We start from the raw sequence: 17655 nt of genomic DNA on the forward strand, positions 1-17655 counted from the left end.
GTGGTAGATGCTGTATATAGTGGATATAGGTGTTGTACAGTGTATAAGGGGTGGTAGATGCTGTATATAGTGGATATAGGTGTTGTACAGTGTATAAGGGGTGGTAGATGCTGTATATAGTGGATATAGGTGTTGTATAAGGGGTGATAGATGCTGTATATAGTGGATATAGGTGTTGTATAAGGGGTGATAGATGCTGTATATAGTGGATATAGGTGTTGTACAGTGAATAAGGGGTGGTAGATGCTGTATATAGTGGATATAGGTGTTGTATAAGGGGTGATAGATGCTGTATGTAGTGGATATAGGTGTTGTACAGTGTATAAGGGGTGATAGGAGCTGTATATAGTGGATATAGGTCTTGTACAGTGTATAAGGGGTGATAGATGCTGTATATAGTGGATATAGGTGTTGTATAAGGGGTGATAGATGCTGTATATAGTGGATATAGGTGTTGTATAAGGGGTAATAGTTGCTGTATATAGTGGATATAGGTGTTGTACAGTGTATAAGGGGTGATAGATGCTGTATATAGTGGATATAGGTGTTGTACAGTGTATAAGGGGTGGTAGATGCTGTATATAGTGGATATAGGTGTTGTACAGTGTATAAGGGGTGATAGATGCTGTATATAGTGGATATAGGTGTTGTACAGTGTATAAGGGGTGATAGATGCTGTATATAGTGGATATAGGTGTTGTATTAGGGGTGGTAGATGCTGTATATAGTGGATATAGGTGTTGTACAGTGTATAAGGAGTGATAGATGCTGTATATAGTGGATATAGGTGTTGTATAAGGGGTGGTAGATGCTGTATATAGTGGATATAGTCGTTGTACAGTGTATAAGGGGTGGTAGATGCTGTATATAGTGGATATAGGTGTTGTATAAGGGGTGATAGATGCTGTATATAGTGGATATAGGTGTTGTATAAGGGGTGGTAGATGCTGTATATAGTGGATATAGGTGTTGTACAGTGTATAAGGGGTGGTAGATGCTGTATATAGTGGATATAGGTGTTGTACAGTGTATAAGGGGTGGTAGATGCTGTATATAGTGGATATAGGTGTTGTATAAGGGGTGATAGATGCTGTATATAGTGGATATAGGTGTTGTACAGTGTATAAGGGGTGGTAGATGCTGTATATAGTGGATATAGGTGTTGTATAAGGGGTGGTAGATGCTGTATATAGTGGATATAGGTGTTGTACAGTGTATAAGGGGTTATAGATGCTGTACATAGTGGATATAGGTGTTGTACAGTGTATAAGGGGTGATAGATGCTGTATTTAGTGGATATAGGTGTTGTATAAGGGGTGGTAGATGCTGTATATAGTGGATATAGGTGTTGTATAAGGGGTGGTAGATGCTGTATATAGTGGATATAGGTGTTGTATAAGCGGTGGTAGATGCTGTATATAGTGGATATAGGTGTTGTATAAGGGGTGGTAGATGCTGTATATAGTGGATATAGGTGTTGTACAGTGTATAAGGGGTGGTAGATGCTGTATATAGTGGATATAGGTGTTGTACAGTGTATAAGGGGTGATAGATGCTGTATATAGTGGATATAGGTGTTGTACAGTGTATAAGGGGTGGTAGATGCTGTATATAGTGGATATAGGTGTTGTATAAGGGGTGATAGATGCTGTATATAGTGGATATAGGTGTTGTACAGTGTATAAGGGGTGATAGATGCTGTATATAGTGGAGTGGAATGTTTTCTTTTCTGACATTTTCTATATTGTTTTCTAACTGGACCAGTGTGGACAATATCAGCCACAACCGCCGCTCCTGCAACAGCTGTCACCAGCACCGATCAGGCAGCAGCTGTCCCCACCTCCACTCCTGCAACAGCTGTCCCCACCTCCAATCAGGCAGCAGCTGTCCCCACCTCCACTCCAGCAACAGCTGTCACCACTACCGATCAGGCAGCAGCTGTCCCCACCTCCACTCCAGCAACAGCTGTCACCAGCACCGCTCAGGCAGCAGCTGTCACTTCCGCCTCTCCGGCATCAGCAGTCACTACCGCCTCTCCGGCATCAGCAGTCACCACCGCCTCTCCGGCATCAGCTGTCACTACCGCCTCTCCGGCAACAGCTGAAACCACAACCTCTCCATCAGCAGTCACCATCTCCGCTCCATCAGCAGCTATCACCATCACCCCTCAGACAGAAGCAGTCACCACCTCCACTACGACAGCAGCTGTCACCACCGTCAATCCTGCATCTGCTTTCAACAACACCGCTCAGACAGCATCTGTCACCACCACCTCTCCGGCAACAGCTGTCACCACCGCTGCTACGGAACCAGCTGTTACCTCCGCCAATCCTGCAGATGTCACCACTTCACCGACAGCAGCTGTCACCACCGCCTCTCCGGCATCAGCAGTCACTACCGCCTCTCCAGGATCAGCAGTCACTACCGCCTCTCTGGCAACAGCAGTCACTACCACCTCTCCGGCATCAGCAGTCACCACCTCCACTCAGACAGCAGCTGTCACCACCATCAATCCTGCAGCAGCTGTCACCACCACCGCTCTGGCAGCAGCTGTCACCACGGCCTCTCCGGCAGCAGTCACCACCTCCGCTCCGGCAGCAGCTGTAACCAACGCAGCTCCGGCAACAGCTTTCAACAACACCAATCAGACAGCAGCTGTCACCACCACTGCTCCAGCAACAGCTGTCATCACCACATCTCTGGCAGCAGTCACCAACAAAGCTCTGGCAACTGCTTTCAACAACACCAGTCAGACAGTAGCTGTCACCATCACCACTCAGGTAGCTGTCACCACCACCTCTCCGGCAACAGCTGTCACCACCGCTGCTACGGAACCAGCTGTTACCTCCGCCAATCCTGCAGATGTCACCACTTCACCGACAGCAGCTGTCACCCCCGCCGCTCCAGGATCAGCAGTCACCACCCCCGCTCCAGGATCAGCAGTCACCACCGCCGCTCCAGGATCAGCAGTCACTACCGCCGCTCCAGGATCAGCAGTCACTACCGCCTCTCCGGCAACAGCAGTCGCTACCGCCGCTCCAGGATCAGCAGTCAGTACCACCTCTCCGGCATCAGCAGTCACTACCGCCTCTCCGGCAACAGCAGTCACTACCGCCTCTCTGGCAACAGCAGTCACTTCCGCCTCTCCGGCAACAGCAGTCAATACCGCCTCTCCGGCATCAGCAGTCACTACCGCCTCTCTGGCAACAGCAGTCACTTCCGCCTCTCCGGCATCAGCAGTCACTACCACCTCTCCGGCATCAGCAGTCACTACCCGCCCTTTCTGGCATCAGCAGTCACTACCGCCTCTCCGGCATCAGCAGTCACTACCGCCTCTCCTCCATCAGCAGTCACTACCGCCTCTCCGGCATCAGCTGTTACCACCACCACTCCTCCATCAGCAGTCACCACCACTGCTACAGAGGCAGCTGTAACCTCAGCCAATCCTGCAGATGTCATCACCACCTCTCAGGCAGCAGCTGTCACCACCACCTCTCCGGCAGCAGGTCTCACCAAGGCAACTCCGGCAGCAGTCACCACTGGAGCTCCAGAACCAGCTGTCACCATCGCTGCTACAGAAGCAGCTGTTACCTCCGCCAATCCTGCAGATGTCACCACCTCCGCTCCATTAGCAGCAGTCACTACCGCCTCTCCGGCATCAGCAGTCACTACCTCCTCTCCGGCAACAGCAGTCACTACCGCCTCTCCGGCAACAGCTGAAAACACAACCTCTCCATCAGCTGTCACCATCGCCCCTCCGGAAGCAGCAGTCACCATCACTGCTACAGAAGCAGCTGTTACCTCCGCCAATCCTGCAGATGTCACCATCTCCGCTCCATCAGCAGCTATCACCATCACCCCTCAGACAGCAGCTGTCACCACAGCAGCTGTCACCACCGTCAATCCTGCAGCAGCTGTCACCACCATCGCTCTGGCAGCAGCTGTCACCACGGCCTCTCTGGCAGCAGTCACCAACGCAGTTCCGGCAGCAGCTGTCACCACCTCTACTCCGGCAGCTGTCACCAACGAAGCTCTGGCATCTGCTTTCAACAACACCGCTCAGAGAGCATCTGTCACCACCACCTCTCCGGCAACAGCTGTCACCACCGCTGCTACGGAACCAGCTGTTACCTCCGCCAATCCTGCAGATGTCACCACTTCGCCGACAGCAGCTGTCACCACCACCGCTCCAGGATCAGCAGTCACTACCGCCTCTCCTGCAACAGCTGTCACTACCACCTCTCCGGCATCAGCAGTCACTACCGCCTCTCTGGCATCAGCAGTCACTACCGCCTCTCCGGCATCAGCAGTCACTACCGCCTCTCCGGCATCAGAAGTCACTTCCGCCTCTCCGACAACAGCAGTCACCAACGCTACTCCGGCATCAGCAGTCACTACCACCTCTCCGGCATCAGCAGTCACTACCGCCTCTCCAGCATCAGCAGTCACCACCTCCACTCAGACAGCAGCTGTCACCACCGTCAATCCTGCAGCAGCTGTCACCACCACCTCTCTGGCAGCAGCTGTCACCACCTCCGCTCCGGCAGCAGTCACCACCTCCGCTCCGGCAGCAGTCACCACCTCCGCTCCGGCAGCAGCTGTCACCACCTCCGCTCCGGCAGCAGCTGTCACCACGGCCTCTCCGGCAGCAGTCACCACCGCAGTTCCGGCAGCAGTCACCACTGCAGTTCAGGCAGCAGTTATCACCGCAGTTCCGACAACAGCTGTCACCACCTCGGCTCCGGCAGCAGCTGTCACCACGGCCTCTCCGGCAGCAGTCACCACCGCAGTTCCGGCACCAGTTACCAACGCAGCTCCGGCAACAGCTTTCAACAACACCAATCAGACAGCAGCTGTCACCAACACCACTCAGGCAGCTGTCACCACCGCTGCTACGGAACCAGCTGTTACCTCCGCCAATCCTGCAGATGTCACCACTTCGCTGACAGCAGCTGTCACCACCGCCGCTCCAGGATCAGCAGTCACTACCACCTCTCCGGCAACAGCAGTCACTTCCGCCTCTCTGGCAAAAGCAGTCACTACCGCCTCTCCGGCATCAGCAGTCACTACCGCCTCTCCGGCAACAGCTGTCACCACTGCCGCTCCAGGATCAGCAGTCACTACCGCCTCTCCGGCAACAGCAGTCACTTCCGCCTCTCTGGCAAAAGCAGTCACTACCGCCTCTCCGGCAACAGCTGTTACCGCCGCCGCTCCATCAGCTGTCACCACCACTGCTACAGAGGCAGCTGTTACCTCTGCCAATCCTGCAGATGTCACCACCTCCACTCCATTAGCAGCAGTCACTACCGCCTCTCCGGCATCAGCAGTCACTACCACCTCTCCAGCATCAGCAGTCACCACCTCCACTCAGACAGCAGCTGTCACCACCGTCAATCCTGCAGCAGCTGTCACCACGGCCTCTCCGGCAGCAGTCACCACCGCAGTTCCGGCAGCAGCTGTAACCAACACAGCTCCGGCAACAGCTTTCAACAACACCAATCAGACAGCAGCTGTCACCAACACCACTCAGGCAGCTGTCACCACCACCGCTCCAGCAACAGCTGTCATCACCACATCTCTGGCACCAGTTACCAACGCAGCTCCGGCAACAGCTTTCAACAACACCAATCAGACAGCAGCTGTCACCAACACCACTCAGGCAGCTGTCACCACCGCTGCTACGGAACCAGCTGTTACCTCCGCCAATCCTGCAGATGTCACCACTTCGCTGACAGCAGCTGTCACCACCGCCGCTCCAGGATCAGCAGTCACTACCACCTCTCCGGCAACAGCAGTCACTTCCGCCTCTCTGGCAAAAGCAGTCACTACCGCCTCTCCGGCATCAGCAGTCACTACCGCCTCTCCGGCAACAGCTGTCACCACCGCCGCTCCAGGATCAGCAGTCACTACCGCCTCTCCGGCAACAGCAGTCACTTCCGCCTCTCTGGCAAAAGCAGTCACTACCGCCTCTCCGGCAACAGCTGTTACCGCCGCCGCTCCATCAGCTGTCACCACCACTGCTACAGAGGCAGCTGTTACCTCTGCCAATCCTGCAGATGTCACCACCTCCGCTCCATTAGCAGCAGTCACTACCGCCTCTCCGGCATCAGCAGTCACTACCACCTCTCCAGCATCAGCAGTCACCACCTCCACTCAGACAGCAGCTGTCACCACCGTCAATCCTGCAGCAGCTGTCACCACGGCCTCTCCGGCAGCAGTCACCACCGCAGTTCCAGCAGCAGCTGTAACCAACACAGCTCCGGCAACAGCTTTCAACAACACCAATCAGACAGCAGCTGTCACCAACACCACTCAGGCAGCTGTCACCACCACCGCTCCAGCAACAGCTGTCATCACCACATCTCTGGCAGCAGTCACCAACAAAGCTCTGGCAACTGCTTTCAACAACACCAATCAGACAGCAGCTGTCACCATCACCACTCCGGCAACAGCTGTCACCACCGCTGCTACGGAACCAGCTGTTACCTCCGCCAATCCTGCAGATGTCATCACTTCGCCGACAGCAGCTGTCACTACCGCCTCTCCGGCATCAGCAGTCACTACCACCTCTCCAGGATCAGCAGTCACTACCGCCTCTCTGGCAACAGCTGTCACTACCGCCTCTCCGGCATCAGCAGTCACTACCGCCTCTCCGGCATCAGCAGTCACTACCGCCTCTCTGGCATCAGCAGTCACTACCACCTCTCTGGCAACAGCAGTCACTACCGCCTCTCTGGCAACAGCAGTCACTACCGCCTCTCTGGCAACAGCAGTCACTACCGCCTCTCCGGCAACAGCAGTCACTACCGCCTCTCCGGCAACAGCAGTCACTACCGCCTCTCCGGCAACAGCAGTCACTACCGCCTCTCCGGCAACAGCAGTCACTACCACCTCTCTGGCATCAGCTGTCACCACCGCCGTTCCGGCATCAGCAGTCACTACCGCCGTTCCGGCATCAGCAGTCACTACCACCTCTCTGGCATCAGCAGTCACTACCGCCTCTCTGGCATCAGCAGTCACTACCGCCTCTCCAGCATCAGCAGTCACCACCTCCACTCAGACAGCAGCTGTCACCACCGTCAATCCTGCAGCAGCTGTCACCACCGCCGCTCCATCAGCAGTCACCACCACTGCTACAGAGGCAGCTGTTACCTCAGCCAATCCTGCAGATGTCATCACCACCTCTCAGGCAGTAGCTGTCACCACCACCTCTCCGGCAGCAGGTGTCACCAAGGCAACTCCGGCAGCAGTCACCACTGGAGCTCCAGAACCAGCTGTCACCATCGCTGCTACGGAAGCAGCTGTTACCTCCGCCAATCCTGCAGATGTCACCATCTCCGCTCCATCAGCAGCTATCACCATCACCCCTCAGACAGCAGCAGTCACCACCTCCACTACGACAGCAGCTGTCACCACCATCAATCCTGCAGCAGCTGTCAACACCACCGCTCTGGCAGCAGCTGTCACCACCGTCAATCCTGCAGCAGCTGTCAACACCATCGCTCTGGCAGCAGCTGTCACCACGGCCTCTCTGGCAGCAGTCACCAACGCAGTTCCGGCAGCAGCTGTCACCACCTCTACTCTGGCAGCTGTCACCAACGAAGCTCTGGCATCTGCTTTCAACAACACCGCTCAGAGAGCATCTGTCACCACCACCTCTCCGGCATCAGCAGTCACTACCACCTCTCCGGCAACAGCAGTCACCACCTCCACTCAGACAGCAGCTGTCACCACTGTCAATCCTGCAGCAGCTGTCACCACCACCTCTCCGGCAGCAGCTGTCACCACGGCCTCTCCGGCAGCAGTCACCACCGCAGTTCCGGCAACAGCTGTCACCACCTCCGCTCCGGCAACAGCTTTCAACAACACCAATCAGACAGCAGCTGTCACCAACACCACTCAGGCAGCTGTCACCATCACCACTCCGGCAACAGCTGTCACCACCGCTGCTACGGAACCAGCTGTTACCTCCGCCAATCCTGCAGATGTCACCACTTCGCTGACAGCAGCTGTCACCACCGCCTCTCCAGGATCAGCAGTCACTACCACCTCTCTGGCAACAGCAGTCACTACCGCCTCTCCGGCATCAGCAGTCACTACCGCCTCTCCGGCATCAGCAGTCACTACCACCTCTCCGGCAACAGCTGTTACCACAACCACTCCTGCAGCAGCTGTCACCGCCGCCGCTCCATCAGCAGTCACCATCACTGCTACAGAGGCAGCTGTTACCTCAGCCAATCCTTCAGATGTCATCACCACCTCTCAGGCAGTAGCTGTCACCACCACCTCTCCGGCAGCAGTCACCACTGCAGCTCCGGAACCAGCTGTTACCATCGCTGCTACAGAAGCAGCTGTTACCTCTGCCAATCCTGCAGATGTCACCACCTCCGCTCCATTAGCAGCAGTCACTACCGCCTCTCCGGCAACAGCAGTCACTACCGCCTCTCCGGCATCAGCAGTCACCACCTCCACTCAGACAGCAGCTGTCACCACCACCACTCCTGCAGCAGCTGCTACCACCACAACTCCTGCAGCAGCTGCTACCACCACAACTCCTGCAGCAGCTGCTACCACCACAACTCCTGCTACAGCTGTCACCACGGCCTCTCCGACAGCAGCAGTCACTACCGCCTCTCCGGCATCAGCAGTCACTACCGCCTCTCCGGCATCAGCTGTCACCACCATCACTCCTGCAGCAGCTGCTACCACCACCACTCCTGCAGCAGCTGCTACCACCACAACTCCTGCAGCAGCTGTTACCACCACCACCATTCCTGCAGCAGCTGCTACCACCACCACTCCTGCAGCAGCTGCTACCACCCCAACTCCTGCAGCAGCTATCACCACCATCACTCCTGCAGCAGCTGCTACCACCACCACTCCTGCAGCAGCTGCTACCACCACAACTCCTGCAGCAGCTGTCACCACCACCACTCCTGCAGCAGCTGCTACCACCACCACTCCTGCAGCAGCTGCTACCACCACAACTCCTGCAGCAGCTATCACCACCACCATTCCTGCAGCAGCTGCTACCACCACCACTCCTGCAGCAGCTGTCACAACCACCACTCCTGCAGCAGCTGTCACCACCACCACTCCTGCAGCAGCTGTCACCACCACCATTCCTGCAGCAGCTGTCACCACCACCACTCCTGCAGCAGCTGTCACCACCACCACTCCTGCAGCAGCTGTTACCACCACCACTCCTGCAGCAGCTGTCACCACTACCACTCCTGCAGCAGCTGTCACCACCACCACTCCTGCAGCAGCTGTCACCACCACCACTCCTGCAGCAGCTGTCACCACCACCACTCCTGCAGCAGCTGTCACCACCACCACTCCTGCAGCAGCTGTCACCACCACCACTCCTGCAGCAGCTGCTACCACCACAACTCCTGCTGCAGCTGTTACCACCACCACTCCTGCAGCAGCTGTCACCACCACCACTCCTGCAGCAGCTGCTACCACCACAACTCCTGCTGCAGCTGTTACCACCACCACTCCTGCAGCAGCTGTCACCACCACCACTCCTGCAGCAGCTGTCACCACCACCGCTCCTGCAGCAGCTGTCACCACCACAACTCCTGCTGCAGCTGCTACCACCACAACTGCTGCAGCATCTGTTACCACCACCACTCCTCCATCAGCAGTCACCACCACTGCTACAGAGGCAGCTGTTACCTCAGCCAATCCTGCAGATGTCATCACCACCTCTCAGGCAGTAGCTGTCACCACCACCTCTCCGGCAGCAGTCACCCCTGCAGCTCCGGAACCAGCTGTTACCATCGCTGCTACAGAAGCAGCTGTTACCTCCGCCAATCCTGCAGATGTCACCATCTCCGCTCCATCAGCAGCTATCACCATCACCCCTCAGACAGCAGCAGTCACCACCTCCACTCCTGCAGCAGCTGTCACCACCACAACTCCTGCAGCAGCTGCTACCACCACAACTCCTGCTGCAGCTGTCACCACCACAACTCCTGCAGCAGCTGCTACCACCACAACTGCTGCAGCAGCTGTTACCACCACCACTCCTGCAGCAGCTGTCACCACCACCACTCCTGCAGCAGCAGTCACCACCACCACTCCTGCAGCAGCTGTCACCACCACCACTCACGCAGCAGCAGTCACCACCACAACTCCTGCAGCAGCTGTTACCACCACCACTCCTGCAGCAGCTGTCACCACCACCACTCCTGCAGCAGCTGTCACCACCACTACTCCTGCAGCAGCTGCTACCACCACCACCACTCCTGCAGCAGCTGTCACCACCACTACTCCTGCAGCAGCTGTCACCACCACTACTCCTGCAGCAGCAGTCACCACCACCACTCCTGCAGCAGCTGTTACCACCACCACTCCTGCTGTCGCATCAACTGACCCTCCATCTTCTAGTGAAGGAGTCCTGAGTCTTCAGTTCAGTCTCGACCAGACGTTCAACTCAGATCTTTCCAACCCGTCCTCTTCAGAGTTCAAGACCCTGGCGGTCAAAGTGGTCTCTGAGGTAAGTATCAAGGCGATTCCACGCCAGCGTTGGTAGCAAAATATTTCTGGTATCTCAGATTCTCACACAGAAACTTCATTGGGAGGAAGGCTGTTTACTTTTGGGGGGTCATGATGTAAGTGTTAGACCTGTACAATCCTCCTGTAAAACCCCTATCATCAGTGAGCCTGTACATGCCTCCTGTAAAACCCCTATCATCAGTGAGCCTGTACATGCCTCCTGTAAACCCCTATCATCAGTGAGCCTGTACATGCCTCCTGTAAACCCCTATCATCAGTGAGCCTGTACATGCCTCCTGTAAAACCCTATCATCAGTGAGCCTGTACATGCCTCCTGTAAAACCCCTATCGTCAGTGAGCCTGTGCATGCCTCCTGTAAAACCCCTATCGTCAGTGAGCCTGTACATGCCTCCTGTAAAACCCCTATCGTCAGTGAGCCTGTACATGCCTCCTGTAAAACCCCTATCGTCAGTGAGCCTGTACATGCCTCCTGTAAAACCCCTATCGTCAGTGAGCCTGTACATGCCTCCTGTAAACCCCTATCATCAGTGAGCCTGTACATGCCTCCTGTAAAACCCCTATCGTCAGTGAGCCTGTACATGCCTCCTGTAAAACCCCTATCGTCAGTGAGCCTGTACATGCCTCCTGTAAAACCCCTATCGTCAGTGAGCCTGTACATGCCTCCTGTAAAACCCCTATCATCAGTAAGCTGTACATGATACAGACAATCTCTTGGTGTCATTATACCCCTAATAGATTGTGTTCTCAAATATGGACATGTCTACATTCTGAAAAACAATTTTTCACATTAATTTATTCAACAACAAAAATATTAAAGATGCCCTGTGCAGAAATCACTGAGAAGTGTGGTTTCTCTAATGATATGACACATTTTATACATAGAAATAGGTAATTTACCAATAAACAGCCCTCCTTTACATTTTAGTCATTTAGCAGATGCTCTTATCCAGAGCGACTTACAGTAGTAAATGCATACATTTCATACATTTAATTTCATGCATTTATTATTTATTTTTCCTGGCCCCCCCGTGGGAATCGAACCCACAACCCTGGCGTTGCAAACACCATGCTCTACCAACTGAGCCACAGGGAACCTTCACAATTGTACATTCCAACATATCACCAGCAGAGAGAGTTCCCTTTGAATCCATTTGCCATTCGTTGTGTTGGTGGTGATCAGAACTTCAGAATCAGCAGAGATTCTCAGGAAATGTGATGTTCTTGTAGAATATATTGTTCCAAACAATATTTATTCAAATTATTAACAAAGTCAAAAAGGGTACTATTGAAGAGGTCTAATTTACTATGAAAGACAATTAAAAACCAAAGCTTCTATTAAAGCAGTCAAGGGCCCTGTTTTCATTGAACCTTTGATCATCCTATCTTTCAACGCAGGTGAACAAGGCTTATGCTGGGACCCCAGGCTTCAATCGTTCTATTGTTAACTCATTCAGGTAAGTGTATGAATTCTCATTACTGATTGACTAGGTTTCTGTTCTACCTTATGTTATTTGTACTACTACATTGATATTGATTACTGCATTGTTGGGTTTAAAGCTTGCTAGAAAAGGCATTTCACTGCACTTGGGCACATGACATTAAAACTTGAAAACTTTGACGATTCTGGTGATGATGATTTCTGAGGGTTTGTCCATTTCCTCTCCTTCTCCTGAGTAGGAGTGGATCTGTAGTTACCGACATGACCCTCGTGTTCGACAAGCAGACTTCGGTTCCCAGCTCAAACAGCGCACAAGCAACTTTCACCAACAGTCCCACCTCCCTGAACATTCTATCAGGCAGCATCATTTTTGGTAAGTATTCACCGCCAGGGGTGGATTTGCCATCTGGCATTTTGGGCAAATGCCCAGATGGGCTGGTACATTTTCAGCCCAGTGGGCCTGTCTAACGTGTGAAAAGTTATAATTATCTGGCTAATAATTTGGGGGAAAATGAGTCAATGTGTTAGAAATGCCAGGGCCAATTTCTGGTCCCAGTCCGCCCCTGTTTCACTGTCACCATACACATCTATAAGAGCAAAGTCAACATTTGAACAGAAACATGAAAAGACAATCCACTTTTGTAATCTACTGAACAATATCTCTGTTTTTCCTACTTTTCAGAGTCATCAACCACATCAGGAAGTGCTCCCCGACCCACTGCCTTCACTCTGGCTGCCTTGCCTCTCAGTTTGGCTCTGTTAATGGTACAGCTGTTGGCTAGCTAATAGCCTGGGACATAGCTGCTGTGGCTTTGCTAGCTGGCGGCTAGCTAATAGCCTGGGGCGTAGCTGCTGTTGCTCTGCTAGCTGCTAGGCTAGCTAATAGACTGGGGCATAGCTGCTATGGCTCTGCTAGCTGCTAGGCTAGCTAATAGCCTGGGGCATAGCTGCTATGGCTCTGCTAGCTGCTAGGCTAGCTAATAGCCCTGGGCATAGCTGCTGTGGCTCTGCTAGCTGCTAGGCTAGCTAATAGCCTGGGGCATAGCTGCTACGGCTCTGCTAGCTGCTAGGCTAGCTAATAGCCTGGGACATAGCTGCTGTGGCTCTGCTAGCTGCTAGGCTAGCTAATAGCCTGGGGCATAGCTGCTGTGGCATTGGTTTAAACAATCAACCGTTTCCCAGCTCTCATAGATACAGCCTTAAAGCTAGAATCCTTAGTTGCTACACCCATTTTTTTTTACTTATAAATTAATTATATCTACCCATTGATTCTAGAAGAATATAACATACGAATGCCTCATGAGTTTAGCTCAACTTCCGTACCCCATCAGAACCCAAAATATAAGCTTGTTTTACTCCAATGTTTCTAAACAATGCAAACAAACACTGTATAGCTTTAAAACATTATTAAAACTATAATTCTGATATCATGGATGGTCAGTCCTGGCAACCATAGCTCTGCCTATGAATTTGAGAGTGGTCACATTCGTATAGCCAAAAACAGAGAGCAGGTGTGAATTTGTTATTGTTTCAGTTGAGGATTCTATCTTTAAGATGAATTACCTGCCTAAGCACACATTCAATTTGAGAGTTATTATTTCTATACAGCCTACACACGGCTACCTCTGGTTAACAGCTGATTTGATTCAGTTACACCTCCCACCAGCTATGCGGGTGTTGGCTACCTCTGGTTAACAGCTGATTTGATGGAAGCTAGGGCCCTTATCTTTCAAGTTACTATTATTTAACACTTAACCATACAGGCTCTCACAGACGTCAATGAATTATGTATTTGCACCAGGTACAAAGCAACTTGCAGACTATTTATCAGTAAAAAAAAAAATTACTGAAAAAATACTGAAAGATTACAAAAACTTTCCTATTGCACAATTTGTTTGCTTTTTAAAAACTTTAAAAATATATATATAGCTTTTTTTTTTGTGTTTTATTTGATCATAGTTCCCTTTTTTAATTATTAACTGCTTTAATTATATTTACATTTAAATTCACCAAGACTGGTATGATATTTACTTTTAGTTATTTTGGGCATATCACTGAAAATGTGGACCACTACAATATTTTAATACTGTTGTAGAGCCTCGCCTGGTTTGTACTTGTCTTGTTATTATTAAATCTAATATATTATCTATATTCTCGAGTGTTACATATGTCATTTTTTTCATTACTGTTGGAATATAATGACATTTTGTCACATGTCAAAATCCTTCTAAGGGATCATCTCAATAGTCTAGTCTAATATCCTTCTAGGGGTACATCTCAATAGTTTGGTCTAACATCCTTCTAGGGGTGCATCTCAATAGTCTAGTCTAATATCCTTCTAGGGGTACATCTCAATAGTTTGGTCTAACATCCTTCTAGGGGTGCATCTCAATAGTCTAGTCTAATATCCTTCTAAGGGAGCATCTCAATAGTCTAGTTTTGTTTCCTCATTGCGGTGCATCTCAATTGTCGAACTAGACTGCCAAATTAAAATGCTCACTAGCACTGACACTCACCTCTAGACTACAGTAGAGACTATTGAGACTCACCCCTAGACTAAACCAGACTATTGAGACTCACCCCTAGACTACACTAGAGAATATCAGACCACCATTTTATTACGTTTGCAATCGCAACAAATAGTCTACTCAGATCCCAACCAAGGATCATCAAAAGTCGTGCTATAAATTCTCAGACAACCCAAAGATTCCTTGATGCCCTTCCAGACTCCCTTTGCCGACCCAAGGACGTCAGAGGACAAAAATAAGTTAACCACCTAACTGAGGAACTCAATTTAACCTTGCGCAATACCCTAGATGCAGTTGCACCCCTAAAAACTAAAAACATTTGTCATAACAAACTAGCTCCCTGGTATACAGAAAATACACGAGCTCTGAAGCAAGCTTCCAGAAAATTGGAATGGAAATGGCGCCACACCAAACTGGAAGTCTTCCGACTTGCTCGGAAAGACAGTACCGTGCAGTATCGAAGAGCCCTCACTGCTGCTCGATCATCCTATTTTTCCAACTTAATTGAGGAAAATAAGAACAATCCAAAATGTATTTTTGATACTGTCGCCAAGCTAACTAAAAAGCAGCATTCCCCAGGAGAGGATGGCTTTCACTTCAGCAGTGATAAATTCATGAACTTCTTTGAGGAAAAGATCATGATCATTAGAAAGCAAATTACGAACTCCTCTTTAAATCTGCGTATTCCTCCAAAGCTCTGTTGTCCTGAGTCTGCACAACCCTGCCAGGACCTAGGATCAAGTGAAACACTAAAGTGTTTTAGTACTATATCTCTTGACTCAATGATGAAAATAATCATGGCCTCTAAACCTTCAAGCTGCATACTGGACCCTATTCCAACTAAACTACTGAAAGAGCTGCTTCCTGTGCTTGGTCCTCCTATGTTGAACATAATAAACGTCTCTCTATCCACCGGATGTGTACCAAACTCACTAAAAGTGGCAGTAATAAAGCCTCTCTTAAAAAAGTCAAATCTTGACCCAGAAAATATAAAAAATTATCGGCCTATATCGAATCTTCCATTCCTCTCAAAACATTTTGAAAAAGCTGTTGCGCAGCAACTCACTGCCTTCCTAAAGACAAACAATTTATACGAAACGCTTCAGTCTGGTTTTAGACCCCATCATAGCACTGAGACTGCACTTGTGAAGGTGGTAAATGACCTTTTAATGACGTCAGACCGAGGCTCTGCATCTGTCCTCGTGCTCCTAGATCTTAGTGCCGCTTTTGATACCATCGATCACCACATTCTTTTGGAGAGATTGGAAACCCAAATTGGTCTACATGGACAAGTTCTGGCCTGGTTTAGATCTTATCTGTCGTAAAAGATATCAGTTTGTCACTGCTATGCGGATGACACACAGCTGTACATTTCAATGAAACATGGTGAAGCCCCAAAATTGCCCTCGCTAGAAGCCTGTGTTTCAGACATAAGGAAGTGGATGGCTGCAAACTTTCTACTTTTAAACTCGGACAAAACAGAGATGCTTGTTCTAGGTCCCAAGAAACAAAGAGATCTTCTGTTGAATCTGACAATTAATCTGGATGGTTGTACAGTCGTCTCAAATAAAACTGTGAAGGACCTCAGCGTTACTCTGGACCCTGATCTCTCTTTTGAAGAACATATCAAGACTGTTTCAAGGACAGCTTTTTTCCATCTACGCAACATTGCAAAAATCAGAAAATTTCTGTCCAAAAATGATGCAGAAAAATTAATCCATGCTTTTGTTACTTCTAGGTTGGACTACTGCAATGCTCTACTTTCCGGCTACCCGGATAAAGCACTAAATAAATGTCAGTTAGTGCTAAATACGGCTGCTAGAATCCTGACTAGAACCCCAAAATTGTATCATATTACGCCAGTGCTAGCCTCCCTACACTGGCTTCCTGTTAAGGCAAGGGCTGATTTCAAGGTTTTACTGCTAACCTACAAAGCATGACATGGGCTTGCTCCTACCTATCTTTCCGATTTGGTCCTGCCGTACATACCTACACGTACGCTACGGTCACAAGACGCAGGCCTCCTAATTGTCCTTAGAATTTCTAAGCAAACAGCTGGAGGCAGGGCTTTCTCCTATAGAGCTCCATTTTTATGGAATGGTCTGCCTACCCATGTGAGAGACGCAGACTCAGTCTCAACCTATAAGTCTTTACGGAAGACTCATCTCTTCAGTAGGTCCTATGATTAAGTATAGTCTGGCCCAGGAGTGTGAAGGTGAACGGAAAGGCTGGAGCAACGAACCGCCCTTGCTGTCTCTGCCTTGCCGGTTCCCCTCTTTCCACTGGGATTCTCTGCCTCTAACCCTTTTACAGGGGCTGAGTCACTGGCCTACTGGTGTTCTTCCATGCCGTCCATGGGAGGGGTGCGTCACTTGAGTGGGTTGAGTCACTGACGTGGTCTTCCTGTCTGGGTTGGCGCCCCCCCCTTGGGTTGTGCCATGGCGGAGATCGTTGTGGGCTATACTCGGCCTTGTCCCGGGATGGTAAGTTGGTGGTTGGAGATTTCCCTCCAGTGGTGTGGGGGCTGTGCTTTGGCAAAGTGGGTGGGGTTATATCCTACCTGTTTGGCCCTGTCCGGGGGTATCATCGGATGGGGCCACAGTGTCTTCTGATCCCTCCTGTCTCAGACTCCAGTATTTATGCTGCAGTAGTTTATGTGTCAGGGGGCTAGGGTCAGTCTGATACATCTGGAGTATTTCTCCTGTCTTATCTGGTGTCCTGTGTGAATTTAAATATGCTCTCTCTAATTCTCTGTTTCTCTCTTTCTTTCTTTCTCTCTCTCGGAGGACCTGAGCCCTAGGACCATGCCTCAGGACTACCTGGCATGATGACTCCTTGCTGTCCCCAGTCCACCTGGCAGTGCTGCTGCTCCAGTTTCAACTGTTCTGCCAGCGGCTATGGAACCCTGACCTGTTCACCGGACGTGCTACCTTTCCCAGACCTGCTGTCCCAGACCTGCTGGAACCCTGACCTGTTCACCGGACGTGCTACCTGTCCCAGACCTGCTGTTTTCAACTCTCTAGAGACAGCAGGAGCAGTAGAGATACTCTCAAAGATTGGCTATGAAAAAGCCAACTCACACTTACTCTTGAGTTGCTGACTTGTTGCACCCTCGACAACTACTATGATTATTATTATTTGACCATGCTGGTCATTTATGAACAT

General features: G+C 50.8%; 1 protein-coding gene across 1 annotated transcript; it reads left to right on the forward strand.

Annotated features, from left to right (window-relative positions):
* Positions 1–1230: 1230 nt before the first annotated feature.
* LOC145881496 (uncharacterized) lies at positions 1231–14113 on the forward strand. The gene is made up of 9 exons (XM_082978304.1): positions 1231–1235; positions 1765–2093; positions 2172–2498; positions 2781–3874; positions 4066–4480; positions 4524–10504; positions 11920–11978; positions 12202–12335; positions 12645–14113. Exons 1-9 carry the CDS (start codon positions 1231–1233, stop codon positions 12746–12748), a joined length of 8448 nt encoding a protein of 2815 aa, XP_082834430.1. The 3' UTR covers positions 12749–14113.
* Positions 14114–17655: the final 3542 nt, after the last annotated feature.

Source organism: Salmo salar, chromosome 08 (assembly GCF_965601325.2).
Source record: "Salmo salar chromosome 08, fSalSal1, whole genome shotgun sequence".
Taxonomy (NCBI): domain Eukaryota; kingdom Metazoa; phylum Chordata; class Actinopteri; order Salmoniformes; family Salmonidae; genus Salmo; species Salmo salar.

Excerpts from the sequence above, each read along its gene's own strand:
- LOC145881496 (XM_082978304.1), top strand. Across the intron at positions 2,094-2,171 it reads CTGTCACTACCGCCTCTCCG|ACAGAAGCAGTCACCACCTC; the intron begins GCAACAGCTGAA and ends ATCACCCCTCAG. Across the intron at positions 4,481-4,523 it reads AGACAGCAGCTGTCACCACC|CTGTCACCACCTCCGCTCCG; the intron begins GTCAATCCTGCA and ends CTCTGGCAGCAG.